General features: G+C 39.9%; 1 protein-coding gene across 5 annotated transcripts in view; it reads right to left on the bottom strand.

Annotated features, from left to right (window-relative positions):
* Positions 1-22,607, bottom strand: part of GTF2I (general transcription factor IIi) — a 97,599-nt gene that overhangs the window by 69,185 nt on the left and 5,807 nt on the right. For all 5 annotated transcript variants that reach the window (XM_006859709.1, XM_006859711.1, XM_006859712.1 and 2 more), the window contains exons 2-7: positions 19,379-19,517; positions 8,422-8,556; positions 7,351-7,534; positions 7,185-7,213; positions 2,021-2,075; positions 1,364-1,407 (exon numbers count right to left, since the gene is read on the bottom strand). In XM_006859709.1, the coding sequence (XP_006859771.1) occupies positions 1,364-1,407; positions 2,021-2,075; positions 7,185-7,213; positions 7,351-7,534; positions 8,422-8,556; positions 19,379-19,517 (586 nt within the window). The remainder of the gene's footprint in view (positions 1-1,363; positions 1,408-2,020; positions 2,076-7,184; positions 7,214-7,350; positions 7,535-8,421; positions 8,557-19,378; positions 19,518-22,607) is intronic.

The raw sequence follows: 22,607 nt of genomic DNA, 5'->3' as shown, positions 1-22,607 counted from the left end.
GACAAATGACATTTCACAGAGTTGGTGATTCTGAACCCCTCTCATAGTCCATGGCAAATTTCATATAATTTATATACGCCTTCAATAAGTAAATAATGCAAATATCCCATTTTTACTTAGTCAATTACCACGAAAAAGTATAAAATACTGGCAAAAAGATATGACCCTTTATAAGACTGTCTTGTTTTAAAAACATGAAAATTTGCCTTTGTTCTGATTCCTTAACATATGACTGAATCCAATAACAATGTAATCAAACCAGCAAGTTAAGAACTATATGAGGGGACTTCAAATTTTCATTAAAAAATGAAAAGATAACCAAAATTTCCACAAACCTTTTGAAGGCCCCTCATATGTGCTTATATAAACAGGCACATTTGTGCTCTAGAAATGGCACAAAGGGAGACAGCAAATGTCATACAACTTATCCAAACTCAAGCTTAGCTTTGAAAGAACTTCAACAGTAAAAATCCTTTTAACTACATATTGTTGTTGCAAAAAGCCAGAGTCAGTTCCGACAAGGTTGCAGTCAGCACTGATCCTACAGAGCTCCACAACTCTGAGGGCTTGAGAAAGTTGGTGAAAAAATGGAATGAAAAGTCCCCTCCTGTGTAACAGTGGGAAAGGGCAGTCTTGAAGGTGGACAGTAAAACAACCATGTCTTCATTCTCCACAAGTCAACAGACAGCACAGCTTGGGTCCAGCCAAAGGAAAATGGCTCAGTGAACCAGGACAGAGTGGGGAAGAAGTTCCACAAAAGGAATTCAGTGACAGAGTCTTTCTCAAGACACGGAGGTGAACAACTGGGTATCTACGTGCATGAAGATGAAGTTACACACCCCAGCACACAATTCAGTCAAGATGGATTACATACCAAAAGGTAAAAATTTTAAAACGTCTAGAATACTAAAAGGAAACTGTTAACATTTTATCTCCATACAGTTGTTAGACAAAAACATTTAACATTAAAACAAACTATCTTTTGGGGTTTCAGTATAATACAACACTAACCAGTAATGCCACAGATAGAATGCTTTGTTCTAATTCCTTTTTTCTCAGCAAAACTCTAAGAGGTGGTGGTGGTTGTGGGCCATCAAGCTAGCTCCCACTCACAGTGACCCTAACACAGGGTTTCCGAGGCTATTTATCTTTACGAAAGCAGAAAGCATCAGCTTTCTCCCACCACCAAGCAGCCAGTAGATGTGAGCCCCTAACGTTGCAGTTAGCAGCCTAACTCATAACCCACTACACTACCAAGGCTTTGAAAACACTGAGTAATGAGTCCAAATAAAATCTTCTAAATGAAGGAAAACACTTCCTTACTTGAAATATAATAACTGTTTCTAAAAGCACTGCTACATACCAGAATCTTCCGTGGGTTCAGTTTTCACTTTGACGGAACCACAACTGAAAGAAGCAAACATTGATCAAACTAAGCAATGGTAACAGGTACAAACATGGTATTCAAATACACAGGAGAGCAAGGTAAAAAATTACTCACCAGACCTAGCTGAATGCAAAACTGACTCAACTTTAAAATGTGCATATTTATTTCTTGGGTAAATAAGAATCGTTAACTGACTTTAGTACTTTAATTCCAATAAACCTCTTGGGGAGAAACAAAAGTAACAAAGCAAATAACACATTAGTCTTTGTATTCCTCTGGCTATCTGACCTTCATATTCAGAGGAACTCACTCAGAAAGCAGAATGCCAAGCCCTCCCCCAGAACTAATAAATCAGAAACGGAATTTTCTAAAATCTCCAATGATCTGATTATATATATTAAACTGTGAGTTGTGTAACATAAAACCTTTTTAAGAGTCTAGTAATCATCTTCGAAGAAATACATTGTTGTTAAGTGCCATTGAGTCAGTTCTGACTCATCATGAACCTATATAGGGTTTCTGAGAAACGATCGGTGGGTTTGAACCATCAACCTTTCAGTGGGCAGCCCAGTGTTTATCCTACAGTGCCACACCAGGAGTGGAAATACATCAGTACTGATAAAATGGTTTTACCTTCCACTTGGAGATAGTATCGACCTATCAGTATCTGTTACCATCACACGACCACCTATGAATGAACCAAAAACGAAAAATTAGGATTTGGTTTTCTCAACACTTTTACATAATAGAGAGAAGGCGCTTCCCTGCTCTGGGTCACTTGAAACCAAGTATTAAGGTCAGTTATTAAAACAGGAGACTTTGTCCTTCCCCAAAGAGATGATAAAGCAGATAACAATCCCCCCATTCACCAGCACCTGCCCTTTAATGCAAAATGATTATGCAGGAAACTATAATCAAATATATGGGGATAAGTAAAAAAAAAACACTGCTACAGACCCCATAAACAATTCTTCATAATAAGCTGCCATTATCTACTGTGTCCTTTGAGAAAACTTACCAAGATAACCTCTTTAGAACCTCAGCCATCAGTCATCATAACTGTGTGAGGCTTCTGGCAAGCATGAAATCTGGCCTAGCAGAAGCCACTGTCATGATAGGAACTTTTGTTTTTTTTTTGGAAGACACTCCAACTAGACTAAGACAAGTATACTACTGAAAGAATGTGTCTGCAGCCATCCACTGATCCTTGAGACATGCTTAAACATGTTTTGTTTGTAATAAAACCATGCATGCATGAACTGGAAGCCTTGTAAGCAATACTTTTTGCCTTACTTCATCATATACTACTTTTCTGGTAAGGAAAAACAAAGAATAAATAAAACTCTAGCAATACACACTGGACCACAAGGTCAATATGAACTGTAAGGTCGGCAGCAGTTCAAACTTAGCAACTGCTCCTCAGGAACCCTACAAAGGGTCGCTATGAGTTGGAACCGACTCGACGGCATTTAACTACAACAATATACTAACAATTTACAGAATGCTAGTAAAAGTAGATCTGCCTCAGAAAACTGGAATGGAATGACTGATTGCTTATCAAGTTACAGGGTTGAGTTTTAAAGTGTTGAAAGTTGTCTGAAATTAGACAGTGCTAAAGACTGCAAAACTTGTCAACAAAATAAAGCCCACTAAATACTTTAAAATGGTGACTTTTAACCAACTCTCAATAAAAGTTGCAAAACAAATTGACCACACTAAATTTTGGTCATACTATCACTTCAAAAGCCATTCGTATGACCCAGCATTCCCATTCTGGGAATTTACCCTTGAGAACTGAAAACAGATGCAGAGAAACACTCAAATTGGCACATTCACAGCGGTTTTAGTTTAACAGCCAAAAAAATGAAAATAACTCAAATTTCCATTGATAAACCAACTGTAATATATCTGTACAATGGAATATTATTGCTCTTGGCTTGCTTTTAAGTGCCGTCAAGTCATTTCCAATTCAAAGTGACCCTTTACAGGGTTGCCAGGGAGCAAATGGTGAGTTTGAACCATCATCTTTGTGGTTTAAACTGACCTTTCAGTCCAGTGCTACTCAGCAACAAAAAGTTAACTACTGATCCATGTAAAACTCTGAAAATAAGAAACCAAGAATGAAACAGAACACATACTATATGACTCTACTGACATGTAAACAGGATCTATAATAACAGCAGGAAGAGGAGCTGTTGCAGGGGTCCCTGGTGGGTTAAGACAGGAGAGAGGACTACAGAGGGACAGGAGGGAGGCTGGTGACATTGATGTGTCCATTATCTTAACTGCAGTGGTCATTTCTTGCTGTACATGTATAAAAACTTGGCAGCGTGTGCATTTCATATGTATGCAGTTTGCTGTATATGTATCAGTAATTGTTGCTGCTCTTAAGTACTATCAAGTGGATTCCAACCCATAGCGACCCTGTATAGGGTTTCCAAGTAGCAGCTGGTGAGCTTGAACCACCGACCTTGCAGTTCAAACGGCTTTACAGTCTGGCGCATTAACCCACAGTGCCACACCAGGACTCCACATCAGTTATACCTCAATAAAATTTAGTTCTTTGTTTTTAATGTTTTACTTTCAGAGTGGGTATGGCAACAATGAACTGACCCATTTAAAACACTCATACAGAACTACTGGACTACTCTATACAACTATTCTTTAACTGACAACACAAACTTTCAAATCACATTTCCAGAGTAAAGCACTTAACAAAATACAAAGAGGCGGACTAGGCCAATCTAAACTGCTTCAGGAAAAAACATACCTATCACAAAAAATTATGGATGTTAAATTAAACGTTAATTTTTTTTTTCTTCTGTATAACACAGAGCAAAACCCTACGGACTTTACTTCATCATAATGTATCCATTTTTATTTATCATCAGCTCATTCCCAGCGCTTCCTGCACTGCATCAGCCAAACTTGTAACCCTAGCCCCAACCACCCTCTTTCCCCCCCAGTACCCTCCCTACCCCACCACCCCAATACCACCACTTGGCACTCCCAGAGCCTTTCAATGAAGTGCCTTAAGTCCTCTTAGCTTCCAGCAAACAAGGTTGTGCCATCTGCATATCACAGATTGTTAATGAGTCTTCCTCCAGTCCTGATGCCATGTTCTTCTTCATATAATCCAATTTCTTGGATTTTTTTGCTCAGCATACAGACTGAGTAAGTATGGTGAAAGAATACAAGCCTGGTGCATGCTTTTCCAGATTTTAATCCATTCAGTGTCTCCTTGTTCTGTTGGAACAACTGCCTCTTGGTCTATGTACAAATTCCTCATGAGCACAATCAAATGTTCGGGAATCCCCATTCTTCATAATGTTATCTATAGTTTATTGTGATCCACACAGTCTAATGTCTTTGTGTAGTCAAAGAACAAAGGTAAATGTCCTTCTGATATTCTCTGATTTCAGTCAAGATCTAGCTGTTATCTGCAGTGACATTTCTTGTTCCATGTCCTCTTCTTGGCCTGAATCTGTGGCAGCACCTTACTGATGTACTAGTGCAACTATTTTTTTAATTACTTGCTTATGATATTAATGATACTGTTGCATAATTTCTGCACAACACTGGGTCTCCTCTCTTTGGGGTGGATCTCTTCCAATTAGTTGGCCAGGTAAGTCTCTTCCACATTGCTTGGCACAGACAAGAGTTACCATATGCTCCAGCAATTCCACCCCCAAGTATCTCTCTACCCAAGAGAAATGAACACAGATTTTCACACAAAGACACATACGACTATTCATAGCAGCAGCATTATTCATAATGGAAGAAAACTCAACGTCCAACTGCTGGTGAACGGATAAACAAAAGATGGTCTATAGCTGGTATATACAATGAAATAACAGTATGCAGTGATAAGAAGGTATGGACTACTTACATCCTACTACAAAGACAAGAAGCCAAATAATGATCCTATTTATATAAAACGTCCAGAAAAAGCCAACAAAAGAGACAGCCAGACGACAGAATGTATCAGTGGCTGCAAGGAGAGGCTGGGACAGGAAGGTAGGTATATGACAATGGGCTGGGGTAGACAATGATAGCTAATGGGAGAAGGTTTCGTTTGTGAATGATAAAAATGTTCTATTGTTAATTCATGGTGACAGATGCACAATTCCAGATATACTAAAACCCATTACATACTTCAGCTAGATGAACCTTTATTAGTACGTAAATCCTATCACAATAAGCTGTTTTAAAAAAAAAAGTACTAACAACTATGGGCTAGAATGTATAAGACCTAGAGCCCTCATACACTGCTGGGAAAAACTTAAAATGGTATATCCACTTTGGAAAACCATCTGGTGGTTGTTGCTTAAGCAACAAATATAAACTTATCCTGTGACATGGCAACTCCCTCCTAGGGATATAGACAAGAGGAATGAGAGCACATACGCTCAAACCCAAACTTTGATATGGAAGTCCATAGCAACATTATTCATAACAAGCAGCAAGTAGAAACAATCTAAATGCCCCTGGGCTGTCAATGGAGAAACAAAGGATGTTTGTTTACAAATGAAATACATATCATTCAGCAATAAATGTATACAATGAACCACCTAACATATAAGCAACAAAAAGGTACAAAAGTATATTGTAACCATGGCAATGAAATGCTATACACACGATAGGATGAATGTAAATCTAATGTTCTCCCCTCTTATCACCATAATTCACAATAAAACATTAAAAAAACAACAACGATACAAAGTATTGAAAAATCCCAAAACCTACATGAACCACAGGGAATCAGACTGAGTCAAAAAAAGTCAGTGTCCAAAGATACAGACTGTATATTTCAGCTATAAAATGTTGATGAAATAACAGATATGGGGGCAATAAAAATGTTTTAAAATTAGATTGTGTGGTTGTAAAACTGTACAGTCATTAGACTGTACATTTAAAGCCAGGTAAGTGTTCTCTGGTGTGTCAATTAATACCTCAAAAGAGCTGGTTAAAATACAATCATAATAATAAATGAATCTTGCACAATGGTGAAAAAGAAAACCAAGGCAAGTGATTAGAAAGCAAGATGAGGACATGTGTTTAATAATAATACATCACATCACCCGTAAGTCCTTACATGGTTGCCAAGGTTGATCACTTACTATCCAAAGACTCAAACACACTTGGCTCAACGGTTACCACTCATATGAGTATTATTTTTTCCCTTCAAATGGAATTTCCTGAAAGGTTCAAACTGCTCAAAACCCTCTTCATTCTTCAATAGCTCATATGAATGCTCTCTTCCAAGTGAACTCCTTCGTCAGTTATAAACAAATCCTCCTTTCAAAGGATTTCCACAATACTTCTCTGGACGGTTTTTCCACTGCAGGTAATGCTCCTTTTGTGGTCATTTTATGACCTTCTATTCCATAATCAACACTCAACAGTTCTAACACTGACACACAGCTGTGTGCCCTCCCAATTCATGTTGGGCTAACCAGACCTAGCCTATGACTAACTCTTTGTAAGCATAGTAAATCGGCTAAATCCCAGTAAAGGAGGGCAGAGACAACATATGTCCTTATATATGTATCATAAAACAGAAAACTGCAAATATTACTTGAAAGCAAACAGCAGTGCTGAAATAAAATTAAATCTGTAGTTTATGAACTCAATAATGCTTACACTGGTTTAACATACAACATGGGGTTAATACAATAACCCAAAATGTGCTACGTTATTTTCTTAGCAAAGAATCCAAGAGGAATCATTAAATGTATTCAAATCTAACACAGTGAGTTTAGGAAGCAGGCTAACCATCGTATAAGCCCTAACTTACCTAGATGTTTCTTCGGTTCTAGGAAAGGTCTGCATCAAAACAAAACAAAAACTGTGTTACTAGAAAGACATCATTCAAATAACCAAAAATCTTAAAACATATACACTAACTGTTCAATTTTATAGAAATAAACTTCTGGTGGGTGAGAAGGGAGCAAGCACGTTACCTCTTGATGATGAAGGAAATCCCTGCTTTGTTCTCCAAAATCCATTTCAGGGTTGCAAGATCATAGTTCTCAGGGTGTTTAAAGGCCACTCCTTCAGGAAGCCCCTGCACGACCACAGCCGACTGGTCTCTCAGCATCTTCTCATACGGAACAGGTACCACTGTTGACTTGCCTAAAGCTTTTCCTGGGAGTAGGAAGGGAAGTAGAGAGAGGAACAAGTTCATTCAACGGTAGTGAGAAAAACAAAACCACCTTCAGCTAATCCTGTCTTAATAAATGACAGTCATGCCATTTTGTACTCTCTGAGCTCAAGACTTCTTTGAAACCCTACAGGACCCTTATTCACTCCCATGAGAGCAGAAGTTTTAAATTATCAACTGATCCAAGGACCAAACTGAAAATTATATAAAATGTTTTATTTTAAAACCTACACAAAAGGAAGGGAACAATGGCTGATCTCTTCCAGTATTCTTTTTATGTTCTCACTTGGTATTATCATAAATCTGATAATATACAACCCTGCTTAAAATTATGGAAGCTAGACAAATCCAATTGTTAGTATACAACAGCAGGTTACTGTTTCTCAGTGAAAACTTACTATTGTTGCTAAATATCACAGGATGAGTTCTACCTGATGTGACCCTAAATAGTGTTTCCAAGGAGTGGCTGGTAGGTTTGAATTGCCAGCCTTGTGGCTAGCTGTCTAGTGTTGATCCTACAGCACCACACAAAAGCAACCATGAATACTAGAAATGCCATCTCTCACTCAAAGTCCACAGTACAATCTATAGTCTCCCCTTTTAACAGTTTTCGTCAGAGGTTTATGGGAGTGGATTAAGAAAGAAAGAAAAAAGTATTATTGACTCATGAGAATCAGACATCAGCACTCATCAAAAATAAGCAGCTTCGATACTGACGTTTATTTCTGGGCTTCTCCAGACGGAAATGTTAAATAAGGTCTTTCCTAAAGCTAACCCACTATTTGGGAATTAGTCCATTCGATCTGTGTAGACATATGTAGTATAACTGCTTACATCAATTAGGTCATCTACCCTGTAAAACGCCTCTTACCATAGCAAAAACAGAAATAGTCCTCAACTGTTTTTCTGAGTGTTTCAATTTCTACAGCATCCACACTCATGCGATTTGCCTGGGTTGTAGATTTCGTTTTATTCATCTCTGCAGCCTTTTCTTCTTCTTCAACACCTGAAATATAATGAAGACTACAGCTATAAAATAATTACTAAGGTAGATGCCTATCAAATAGCTCAACATTTTGCTCTTAATAGTATTTCCTGTACTCCAGCCAACATTGATAATTTGTTATAGGATGGAGATTTTTTAATAAAAACCTAAAAGACAGAAATCTTTATAAAAAGAGCTGACATGGTGATCAGCTCTGAAATAAGTGTTCATGGTCATTGCGAAGTGCCATTGAATAGATCCCGACACATAGTGACCCTATACGGTTTCTGAAGCTATCAATCTTTGCAGGAGTGGAAAGCTTCATATTTCTCCCAAGGAGCAGCTAGTGGGCTCGAACAGCCAACCTAGTGGTTTATAGTCCAGTGCTTATCCTATACAGTTACCACGCTTTGTAACTCAAACTAAAAAGGACAAAATACAAGTTAGCAACCAGTAGTTTTACCTTTAAAAAGAAAAGATCCCCTAAGCAATTTAACAGCTGCCAATTTCAGTATGGGAAGACTAACACCACAGGAAAACATTTCAGGGAGGAATGCCTAGATGGAACACCAGCATGTGTGATGTGGACACATGACATTATGCATTTTTCAAAAGTCATAAAAATTTATCAATTTTAACAAATGTACTGTGCCAGTAAGCAGACATCTAAGGCCAACTATCAGTCCCCCCATCTGGAGCAGGGAAGAAAATCAGAGACACAAGGGAACAATTAGTCCAAAGGACAAATGAGCCATAAAACACCCCCAGCCTCAAAGACCCTCAGACCAGAAGAACTAGATGGTACCCAGATACCACTGCTGACCACTCTGAAAGAGAACCAAACTCTAAATAACTAAATATGGGCAAATGGAAATACTGGACACATGAGAGGACGTGGTAAGAGTTTTGTTATATTGTGGGAAGTGCAGACAACAACATGAATCAAAAGGGGCATAAACTGTAGAATGGAAAACCAATCTGTTCTGTGAACTTTCACCTAACTCACAGAGGTAAGTTAAGTGAAAGCAGAAACTGTGCAAGAGGGGAGGTTATGACTATATTTTTTGCACCAATTGCATACAAACCTAAATTTTCTCTAAACAACTGAAGTACATTTTAAAAGTAATAAACATTCCAGGCTTCCACAGTTCAACACTAGACACAAGGCTACTAAGCACTTGAAATATGAGCAACCCAAGTAAAAAATGTTTTAGGTGTACAATACACACTGGATTTTGAAGACTTTGTACAAAGAAAGGTACAAAATACTACTAAGTTTCATATTGATTATGTGTTGGAATGATAATGTTTTAGATACAATGGGTTGAAAACTTAATTATTAAAATTAGCTACAACGTAGGGTCATACAAACCCAAACAACCTGGGACTAGTTCAGTGACAGACACATAGACCAATGGACCAGAATGAGAATCCAGAAGTAACTCCAAAGCATCTATGTGAAGGTAAGTTTTGACACGGGGTCAAAGTCCATCCAGTGTGGACGAAAGGTTCTTTAAAAACGGTGCTAGCAAAACTGGGTTTCCATTGCACACACACAAGAAAAAACAGAACCTATAACTCACACCATACACAGTAAGTAACTCAAAAATGGATCTAAGACCAAAATTAGTAGAGGATAAGAAAGGGACAAAGCTATGGGGCCTCGTTTTTTAAAAAAGGATTATCAGTGCACAAATAAAAGAAGACAACTGTGTTGGGTTTTTTTTTTTTTGGAACTTCCTAAAAAGACAACTCACAGACATGGAAAAAATGTTTAGGAACAATGTATCTGATATAAGGCTCTAATGTCTACAAGTAGAACAGCGCAACAACAAAAAGATAAGCCAATGAAAAACCCGACAGAAGTATGAATAGACACTTCATCAGAGAAGACAGCCTAACAGCCAACACGCACACGAAAAAATGCCTGCAATCGCTAGTCACTAAGCCATGGAGACGGAGTTAATTTCATCTTACAGCAACCCCAAGGGACAGAACCGAGCTGCACCACGGAGTCTACAATGCTGGGAATCGTTATGGAAACAGACTGCCACAGCTTTCTCCCATGGACTCGAACCACCAACTGAGAGGTTAGCAGCCAAGCATTCTAACCACTGCACCATCAGGGATCCTTAATAAACCATTCCAAAATACCAACCCTACTGCTGAAGGTTGATGCTGGCTCACAATGCCCTATATAGGGTTTTTGAGACTATAAATCTTTAAAGGGGGGCAGACAACGTCATCTTTTTCCTGAGGAGTAGTTGATGGGTTTGAACCACTGGCCTTGAGGTTAGCAGCCCAACACCTAACCTCCAGTGTCACCAAGGGCTCCTTCGTGGTGTTGTTCTTAAGTGCCATGGAGTCGGCTGGTGGGTTTGAACCACCAACCTTGCAGCTAGCACTCCAGTGCCTATCCTACAGAGCCACACAGGGACTTCAAAGGGATCCTTAGAGAGAGAGGAATCAAAACTACAATGATCAGATCATCTAATAACAAAAACACAAACAGTAAGAAACAAAATCAATAAATGGAACTTCATGAAAATGTAAACTTTGTTTATGAAGAGCATTTACAAAAAAAAAAAGTAAAAAGGCAAGCTACCAACTGAGAGAGTACCTTTGGAACCCATCTATCCAACAAGAATCATTTAATAATCACCATTACACCAAGTGCTCTGGATCTATCATATGTGAAACAAAATGCAAAATCATAAAGACCAAGGATACGGGATGGATAAAGACTGGTAGAACCCCAGACCAGAGCCCTGAGCCATCCCCTTGGCTCATTTTTCAGCTAATCAATAGACCTACCAGAGGGACAATGGCACTAGGAAGGCCACACTCATTACAATCATTAACCATCTGACATCAAAAGGCCATCATTTACCCAAAATGCTTACACAAAGATTACAAAAGGAGGAAAAACAGAAAGGGGAAACACAGGGAAGAACTGGGTAAGTGATGCACATTGTGGGGACTGCCATCAATAAAGTCAAACAAACTTGCTAAGGATGAACTGCTGAATGGAAACCGGATCTGCTCTGTAAACCTTCTCTCGGTTCACAGAGAGGACATTCAAATGACCACCAAACCCATGATGAGATGCTCAGCTTCATTAACCATCAGAGATACAAATCAGAACCACACTGAGACACCAGTACACCCCCACTAAAGCCCAACCCGCTGCTGTTCAGACAATTCTGACTCATCGTTTCTGTGATCAGGAAAACGGCTGGTGGGCCTCATAGCTGACTGTTGTTTCAAGTGTCACTGAGCCAGTTCTAACTCACAGTGACCCTGGAGAGGGTTTCTGAAGAGCAGCTGATGGATTTGAACTGCAAGCCTTGCAATTAGCAATTCAGTGCTGACCCTGCCCAAAGGATTTCAAAGCAGACACTCAAACAGAGGCTATCCACCAATGTCCACAATAGCCAAGAGGTAGAAACAGCCTAAACGACCATCAAAGGTCGACTCACGAACAAAATGTGGTACATGTAAACAATGGGACAGCTGAGGACAGGTGACAGGAGAGCTGAGATCTAGGTACATGCTCCAGGATACATGGCTTTAGAGACATTATGCATAGCAACATAAGCTTATCATGAAGGAGCAAGATACTGTATGACCTCACGTATAGAAAGACATGAAAAGGCCAATGTGGAGAGAGCAAAGTTCATCAGTGGTTACCATGATGAAAGGGAGAAGGGGAAGGACTGTCACCAGTGATGGAGAATCGCACTGAGTACGGGTAGGGTTGGGGTGATACTGTAGGATAATGTGCTGGACTGCAGTGTCAGTTTGAACCGCAAGGTCAGCGGTTCAAGCTCACCAGCCACTCCTCAGGAGCCCTATACAGGGTTGCTATGGGTCGGAACTGACTCAGCGGCACTTAACAACAACAAAGGTAGGACTGCACAACTGATTGATATCACTGCTGCCAGTAAGTTGTACACCTACAAAAAGATGCATTGGCAAAAGTTGAATGATAACAAAAAGTTTATGGAAAAACTGAATTAAAAGATAGTGGGTTTTGCCCACAAACTTCTTGGAGTTTCATAGTACTTACAACGGCAAAGAAACAGTTTTAAAGAGTCGTTACTGAGACTAATTACAGACAACCAGACAACCCTCCGGCTATTTGGTTGCGCAGCTTGGGGTTTAGGCTCAGGGCATCATGAGACTTCCTAGTTCACCAGCCAACTAATGTGTTCAGCACTTCGGTTTCACCCCCTAAGGAGCCCTGGTGGCACAGAGGGTTACACAGTGGGCTGCTAACTACAAGGTCAGCAGTCTGAATCTACCAGCAGCTCAGCAAAAGCAAGAAGAGGCCTTCTGCTCCTGTTTAGATTTACAGCCTTGGAAACCCTACACGGGGTGGCAGTGGGTGGTGGTGGAGGGAGGTTCCACTACCTAGTTCATTGTGTCATGCCTGGGGTCTTAAAAGCTTATAAGTACAACTGGTCTCTATTCACCTGGAGCAATAGAGGAAGACGAGAGTCAGGCAGAGGAGAAGCTGGAATGTGTAGCTAACGGCCTTCATAAATAATTGCTCCCTTTGCACCATGAGAACCGAAAAGTGGGATGGTGCTCAGAACAGAATTTCAAGTTCTTGTACTCTACTACTTTCTAGAGCCAAAGGGTGATGTGAGATAACCTTTAAACCTTACACCAAACATATCCCCTGAAGCCATCTTAACTCATAAAAAAGGCCTGCCGTGAGCATTCTGCTCTTTAAGGGTTATCTACCAAACCAACAACTGCATATCCTTAAATGAGATGGGAACCACAGGGGCAGTTAGAACATGGTAATTAGGGAGGAACAACTTAGAAGAGGAGACTGGAAACGGCTGTATAACTCGAAGAATATGATCAATGTCACATGACAGTGTTATTTGTAGCTATGTTAGAAGCGGCTGAATTGGTGTACAGTGTGCTGTGTATATTCTCAACAACAAAATATATAAAACTTAAACAAAAAACAAAAAAAGAAAAGAAAAACAACAAAACTGTAATGACATACCACTTAAACCCTGCAAAAATGGCACTGGTTTAAAAGAAAAGAAAAAACCAAATGCTGGGAGAATGGAACAACCCTTATTTGGTTATTGGTGGGATTGTAACATGGTGCACAACGGCTATGGAAAACATATGGTGCTTCCTCAAAACAAGCTGAACAGAACTACCTTATGACCCAGCAAGCCCACTCCTAGGTATATGCCCTAGAGCTCTGACAAGAGACACACAGACAGCCATGTAAACACCCATGTTCACTGCAGTACTATTCACAACACCCAATAGATGGAAACCACCAAAGGGTCCAAAGACAAGAGACTAGATAAACTGTGCAACATGCATACAGCCATGAAGAGTAATGAGCAGTTCTCAAAACATCTTCTGATGTAGATGAAACTGGAGGACGTTATGCTGTGTGAAGTACGTCAATCACAACACGAGCACATTTTCCTAAGACTCTGGGGGGAGGGGGAGGGTGGAGAGGGAGTGGGGGGAACTCAAGATAGTAAACCCAACCCAACCCAGCTGTCTGCTCTGAAGTCTGATAGGTCTCCCAGGCTGTAAATCTTCATGAGAGCAGACTGTGACATCTTGTTCCAGACACAAGGGCTGGTGGGCTCAAAGTTAACCTTAAAGCCGAGCGCTTTAATCGTTGCTACACCAGGGATCTTTTTTAGTTGTGTGAAAGGCAGCACTGAACGTGGGCGACATGCATACAGCTTGACCAAGGTGAGTGATGTCACTAAGAAGCACCCAAGAAAAGAAGACCTTTCTAGTAAAGGATATGACAAATACAATGTTCCAACAACCAAAACCTATGTGCATGGTTACACAAATATGTGTATAGGCACATACATGTATGGATACAAATACATGGGCATACACATGGACGGGTATAAATGTATATGTATCTATAGGAAAATGTACAGACAGGTATGTTTGTACATGTATATACGCATATAGTCAAAAGTTAGTGGACAACAGAATGAAAAGATAATGGCAGTTTCCACTACCTTTGTGAAGCCCCCTCTTACAATACACACAGGATGCACAGCTGCATATTAGACATAGCCAAGCACCTCACAAGCTGTGTCTTCAGGGTTTGAAGGCTCAAGACCATAGGCTCATGGGACAGTTCACACATGGTATCGTTATAAAGTTCGCATTCAGTTCCGGGACAAGATGATGGAGCAGGCAGTTGCATTGGGCCAAACCTCCTCTACCACAAGGACAAGGGGAGACCAAGTGAAACAGATGCAGGTGGTGATCCTGGAAGCCTGAGCACCCGAGGAAAAGACAGAAAGGTGGACTGAGAGCTAACTGAAAGAGGACGCTAAACAGAAGGAGTGCGAGAGAAGGACAACAGGTGGGCTGTCAGCTGGCATGGAAGGGATTGGCAGCTAGTGCTTCAGCAGTGGCTGTCGATACACTGTCAGGCAAGCACAGGACATGTCTGGGGGTCAGAGGCCAAAGGGATGCAGTTCTCCCTTATCCATCACCAACTAAGCAGCCCGTGGCATCCACTTCCTGTGCAGCCTCGGCTCTGACTGGCGTCAGGCCCAGGGAGTACCACCTTTGCTTCAGTAGGTGCGTAAACCTGCCCTGAACTATGCTACACAAATAGTGAACAGAGGATTGTGTTCACTTCCAGTCTCTACTACATCCACCAGGAGCCAGGCGGGAGTGCCTGAGTACACAATACACAATCATCAACTCAATACAAATATGACACTACATGTCTTGGAGAACACAGACAATTTCAGCCTACGTGAAGAAACAAGACAGAATGTATCAACCATGTGACCAAAATACAGAGTCAGAAACTACAATTCCAGAAATAGTATAAGAACTACTTGATAAGGAATTAAAAGAATGCTATTTAGGCACCTTCACAGATTGAAACAAAGATTGACAAAAACAAGAAGAATACAATCTGATGAAATAAATGAAAAACTGGAAACCACACAAAGACAGCACCTAGAAAGCCTGAAGAATAATACTAACACTTCAAAAACAGTGCACTGAAAAGGCAAAAAAGTAGAAGTGAATCAGTGGAAGGCCAAATTACTGAGCTTGAAGACCAATTTCTCAATACTCATTTTTGAGAGGAACCATCAGGATAAGAATAAAAACATCTGAAGAAAGTCTAAGATTAGCAGGGGATCCTATCAAGAGGATAATATGACTGGGATTCCAAAACAGGAAGGGACAAAAATACTCATAGAGAACATTGTCCAAGAGTGGTTGGAAGAAAACTCCCCTAACATTAAAGAGGAGAAGACAGCCATTCAAGAAATTAAACTCCAAACAGGAGAGACCCCAAAAGAAAATCATCAAGACAAATCAAACTTTTCAAAATCAAAGACAAGGAAAGAATCCTGGGAGCAGCTTAGGAGAACTAATAAGACTAAGCTCTGATTTCTCCGTAGAGATCATGCAGGCAAGAAGACAATGAGGTGACATATCTAAAACTCAGAAATAAAGTAACTGCCAAGAATCAAACATGATGACGAAATTAGGACATTTCCAGAAATTAAAAAAACTTGCAAAACCCATACCGACCTTACAAAAAATATTAAAGGGCGTTCTGTGGACAGGGGACCAACAACAGCAGACAACCTGAGACTCACATACACGAGAGTATCACTGAAGTATTCAAAGTAAAACAAAGCAACAAAACTGAAAACGTGGAACCAGACATACCAGTTTGCAAAGACAACAGCAACAAAAAAGTAAAATGAGGAAATAATGCAGTTACAGAACTTCCAAATGAAACAGAAATCAAGTTGATTTTAAAAAATAAAAATAAACCTAACTGTAACCTTAAAACTAGACCAAGCGTTACTCCTAACCTGAACCTTAAACCTACTTGAAGTCCTAGGCCTTGCCTATCTAGGAGGAGCCATATTTCTTACTCCTATCCACCCCCAATCCCACCTCATCCCACAAAAGAAAAAATTTATGTTCAATATCCAAAGTGGTAAGTAGTGTCAGACCTTCCAAGGTTGCAAGTGGACATCTAAGATATAATTATGGATCTCTACTCGGACAGAAGGAGCTCTGGTAGCGAAGTGGTTACAAGTCGGGCTGCTAACCTCAAGGTCAGCAGTTCAAAACTACCAGCGGTTCCAAAGGAAAAAGATGAGGCTTTCTGTTCCCGTAAAGATTTACAACTTCAGAAACCCGATGCAGGGTCGCTATGAGTCAGGACCACCACCAACAACAACAACAACAACCTCCTCATTCAGAGAAGAGAAAAAAGACAACCAAAGACTGGGAGAAGAAAACTGCCTACAAGACTAACAGTCTGCGTAAACTACAGGACCAAGACCACAATAGATGGATCCTGACAAAATAGGGGGAATGTGGAACATATCTCAAATACCTAAAAAGCCCAGACTTACTGCAGAGACTGAGGCTACAGGACTCCCTGAGATTGTTACCCTGAGATACTCTTTAAACCTTAAACTGAAATTATTCCTTGAGGTTACTTTTATCTATGTAACAGAATGACTCAACATTAAGAAGTACTATATAAGAAGCTCTGGTAGCGTAGTCATTACGAGTTGGGCTGCTAAACCTCAAGGTCAAGCAGTTTGAAACTACCAGTTGTTCTGCAGGAGAAAGAGGAGGCTTTCTGCTCCTATAAAGATTTATAGCCTCAGAACCCCGAACAGGGTCGCTAAGAGTCAGAACCAACTCCACAGCACATAACCAACCAACCAATTCGTGAGTTATGAGTTCCTTTAAAAAGCCACCTATAGGCAACCAAATGGTCAAAAATTATTTCTACAGTAAAGATAAGAAGGTCAGGGAAACTAGAGTACTAGAAATGGTACAACCAGTATGAAATGAACGAAAATAAAGACATTTTGTAAAAAAATATATAACCAGCATCACTGAATAATTTGTGTAACAACTGTTCACTGAGAACCTAATTTACTGTGCAAACTTCTATTTTAAACACAATGAAATATTATTTAAAAAATACTTCAGATGTGTATCTAAAGATCATTCTTGATAGCATAAAGCTATTGGTATATAAAAGAAAGTATGTAATCAACAGGCAGGGACTCCAATTCCCAACGGTGCCCATTTCCCTCTGATTAAGTTAACTGTGACATAGAGGAAAATGAAAACAGCTGGGAGGACAGTATTCACGGGAGAGACAGCAGTCCACATACACAAAACCAAAATACAATTATTAGTACAAACTCAAATATGCAAATATTACCAAGACCTTAAACTTAGTAAGAAATATTGGTGTGTTTTATCTGCTGCCATAAACCTTAAATGACTGTTTTAGAGCTGGAGGAAACAAGGAATACAACTGGGAAGTGTTAAGTACGTAGATTTTTTAAAGTAAGGATTAAAAACAAAATTAGAAGCTCAAAAGAGGGAACTAATCTCTATAACGAGATCATTCCCACCCCCTCCATATACAGAGTAGACAGAGATGGGCAACTTCCAAGTTGGCTACCCAAAATGAGATGGGGCTACAAAGGCCTGGCTTACAAACTTTCAACATGGAGTCTAGATCCAGAGGGCGCAGAGGAAGGTTAGTGGAAAGCCTGTCTGGGCGGGGCTGATGAAAGGAGATGTGGATAAGTCTCTTATGATACAATAGTGAATAATTGTTATCAGGACTGATTGTGAGTGCTGGAAATGTAAAGGTAGACATTTTGTAGCAAAAGGAGGGAAGTGATTGATTTTGCAGTCTCGGAACAGAGGTCCCTGGGACCATCAGGGGAGAAGAGTGGAGAGCAGGACCCTACCCAGATATCCAGTGACACCAAAGATGGAGGTAGAGAAAATTACGTGAAGAGATGGAACGGCTGGGGACGTTAGACCCAGAGAGGGAGGGGGGCTGTGTGCTGACGACCCAGGGTGAGGCTTGCAGGGTACGCCCTTTGGCTGGTTGATGATGCATGGAAGGGATTGTAACCATGGCAATGTGTTCTCCCATGTAAACTATCACATAATTCACAATAAAACATTTTTTGAATTAGATATAGAAATTAACGGAACAATTTTCATTCACTCAATTTCTCATGAACTGATTCTAATGATACTGGAGGTTTTATCTTGAATCTTAGAGATACATGTATTCTGTGCCTATAAATATGTCTATCCATTTAGTTTTTGTTCCATGTTCAGCATAATGCTGTATCATTGAGGGACTACTTAGTATAAAGCCTATTGATTAAGCATACCACATTTTTCTATTTTGTTCAAAGGTCAAATAAGCTCTCCAATTCTCCCAGTGGAAAGATCCCAATTTTCCCTCAAGATTTTTGACTAGTCTGTCACACTGAATAGTGGGAAACCGATTTAACTTTTTATAATGCCTTAAAAAATTATCTGCATAATCACAGTAATGAAGCAAAGTAAATGATTTGTTGATTGTAAAACTGATGATCTGCTCTGTAAACCTTCACTCAATTTACAATAAAAAGATTTTTTTTATTTACACAAAAACTTGTTTTCAAGTATCAAGCAGAGAAGAGATGTATCTGACTATGAACATTTAAGCCAACTATCCTAATTTCCCTACCTTCTCACTAATGTTTTCCACCAATCAATATCATGCCAGGGGCTTGGTACAATAACTATTGAACATTTTTGTTAAGTTCTTCAGTATTTCCTCTTATTTATTCAGTATCATTTCGGTGATTCACTTTGGAAATCTGAACATGGAAATTTCCAAAAGTATTACTTAGCATAAATTCTTTTTCTGATTTAGAAGAAACTACATATAGCATGTCTTACCCATGAATATTTAGTCTTAAGATTTATGAAAGACAAAAGATAAAAATGAAATGCATACAGTATTTTACAAAATCTTTCTGAAAATCCTTCCTGGTGTTGACGAAAGCACGTCCTCTCTCAGTTCCAACGACAAATACGTCTGTTTCATAGACTGCAATGCAGGCTACTTCTGCCTTGGACTTGGCCAGTTCTTTACACTGAAATACAAACAGAAAACATATCGGTCTATACAGATTTTTAAAGCACCATTTCTGCGGGATGAATTAAAAATCAAACACTTTACCTGTCTCAATGGAGTCCTGGTGTGGCACAGTGGGATAAAGCACCGGACGCAAGGTTGGTTTGAACCACAAGATCGGTGGTTCATACTTACCAGCCGCCCCTTGGAAACCCTAAACAGGGTCGCTATGAGTCAGAACCGACTCGACATCACTTAACAACAACAATCACAACCTGTCTCGATAAGATAATGCAGAACCCGGTGAAGTTACTACTTTCTGGCCTTAAGTCAGGAAAGACAGAAGAAGAGCCCCCATTGTTTAAAAGGTATCCATCCTTCTAAATAGTTTTTGCCCCAGCTTTGAAACAGAAGAAAATAAAGAATTCATAAGAAAGAAAACAGATCATCTTTGTAATCCTGTGTAGGGATAATTCCTCCAAGAAACCAGCTCCAAATTTAGCATGCAGGCTTACTAGGGAGGTCTCTGACTGAGTAACCCTGGAAGAGCTTGCGGGCAGCAGGATGGGGCAGAGGAGCTGCAGCATCAGAGGTGATCGGGAGCTAGGATGAACCTCCCAAAGGAAGGGGGAACTCTTGGGCAAGGTAATTCTCACAGTCTCAGAAACTGGGGGAATGAAAGCATCCATCCTGCAGAAGGACTGGGGCCCACAGCTCAAGTATTTCCACATGGCTACACAACTGGAATCCTATTTAAGTGAGTATACTACTTAGTCACTTTAACCAGGCATATTCCTATAATATTGAACAGTCTTTAAAAACAAGTACATGAGAGGGTAGTAAAAAACATTGCTACAGAAATCTGTAAACCGTTATTAAACAAAAATATCAAAATGTGGTGCTATTGTATCTCGACATCTCCTCCCCATCTAGGTCTACACACTTCTGAAGGTGGTGTTTCCATCGGTGAAAGAGCTCTGGTAGGGTAGTGGTTACGAGTCAGGCTGCCAACCTCAAGGTCAGCAGTTCAAAACTACCAGCAAGCAGGTCCCCGGGAGGAAGATGAGGCGTTCTCCCGTAAAGATTTACAGCCTTGGAAGCCCCGTACAGGGTACTTAGCAACAACCACAACCCTCCCCCGCACACCTCTAAACTCATCATTGTACACCACATTAACATGGCAGTTTGGGCACACTCAAGGACCCAAAGCATGTTCCTTTTAAGTGTTCTATTAGGTTTAGGAACAAAAAGAATTGTGAAAGGGAAAGATCAGGGATGACACTGGAGAGAGTAGTTCCCAATACAATTCTCTCAGCACAGCCCTTGTTACCCTGGAAGAGCGAGCCAGTGCACAGCCATGGTGAAAAGAGAGGCCTTGGGGCAACTTTCCCGGAGTTTTACTCACCAATGCCATTTTCGTAAACCTTCTTTGTAATGACCCCCACAAATGCAGTGTCAAGATGACCCCTTTGGAGTCCTATACCACAGTACCCATGACCTGGAGCTAAGCTCTCTGCCTTGAATTGAACTGCCCAGCAGATCCCCTCCCAAGCCCCTGTTTGGACTAGACCTTTTGTTGTTGTTGAAGGCACCCTAGCGAGATTCAGGCAAGTGTGTTAGTGAGAGAATCTGCCTGTAGCCATCCAGTCATCACAGAGATGTGTTTAAACCGGTTTTGTCTGGAATAAACCTATTGCTTGTTTAAACTAGAAGCAATACGTTTGGACTGATCCTTGTAATACTCCATTATGTGGCTATATACAAGGGGGTTTCAAAACATTCATGGAAAAATTCCGCTGTCTTTGGTTCCAAATTTGTGAGAAAAAAATATAGGATGAAAGCTAATAGAATTTTTACACAAACTTTTTGAGGGTCCTCATATTATAATGTGTTTATATTTTCAACACTACTGAAAATACTAGTGGTTCCAATCATCCATCCTAAAAATAGCACTGGTCAGTGGTTCACACTCACCAGCTGCTCCTCAGAAACCCTATATAGGGTCACTATGAGTCAGAACCAACTTCACAGCAACAACAAAATAATCTGGGAGCTATATTTTCATGCATATCCCAAATGACTCTCTCAAAACAGAGTCAGAGTCAAAAATCTAAATACTTTCAAAACTGACTACATATTTTTCTTAAAAGGGGGTGTCAACTTATACTTCCATCGTCACTATTGTTGTTGTTGTTGTCAAGAGCCATCGAGTCGATTCCAACCCATAGCAACCCTGTATAAGGTTTCCAAGGAGCAGCAGGTGCCCATTCGCCAATTATAGAAGATGGTATTGTGTATCTTTTCAAAAAACCTTTCAAACGTGATCTTAATACTCAAAAGAATGGGAAATAGGAACTTAACAGAGACTTGCCCACCAATGCTTACAGCAGTCAAAAGTTCCATTAAGTGATGGACTAAAAAAAAAAAGAAAATTTATATATATATACACACACACACATATATATATAAATATATATAAAGAAAACCTAAGATCTGCTATATGTCACAATAAGGATGAGCCTTAAAAATATTATGCTAAGTGAAATAAGTCAGACACAAATGTATGCCATGAATCCACTTAAAAAAAAATGTAGAAGAGGCAAACAGAGACAAAAAAATACATTTGAGGTTAAAGAGGGGAATGGGGGTTTCCTGTTTTATGGTCCTATTCGGGGTGATAAAAAAAGTTCTGGAAGTAGAGACTGAAATGGCTGTAGCAGATTGTGAGTATACTTAATACCATTTAATTATACATTTCTAAATGGTCAGAATGAAACCAATTTTATGATGTGTGTATTTCTACACAATTAAAAAATTTTCAAGTATGTTAATAATCCACTCAATATTGCAAATGAAGAGTACTGTACATTGTTTTCTGTAATGATATCCTTTATCTGTTTTGTTTTTTTCTGTGTTACTTGTTGTCAGGTGCCATCGAGTCAGAACCGACTCATAGCGACCCCATGCACAGCAGAACAAAACAATGTCCGATCCTGGGCCAACCTCACTACCGCCACCAAACTTGACGCCATCAATGATGCCACCTGGCTGATCCATCTCGTTGGGGGTCTTCCTCTTTTTCTCTGACCCTCCACCTTACCCAGCATGA

Source organism: Chrysochloris asiatica, unplaced genomic scaffold (assembly GCF_000296735.1).
Source record: "Chrysochloris asiatica unplaced genomic scaffold, ChrAsi1.0 scaffold00034, whole genome shotgun sequence".
Classification (NCBI taxonomy): domain Eukaryota; kingdom Metazoa; phylum Chordata; class Mammalia; order Afrosoricida; family Chrysochloridae; genus Chrysochloris; species Chrysochloris asiatica.
Note: the sequence above shows the minus strand (reverse complement) of the source record. Positions and strands in the feature narration are given on the sequence as shown.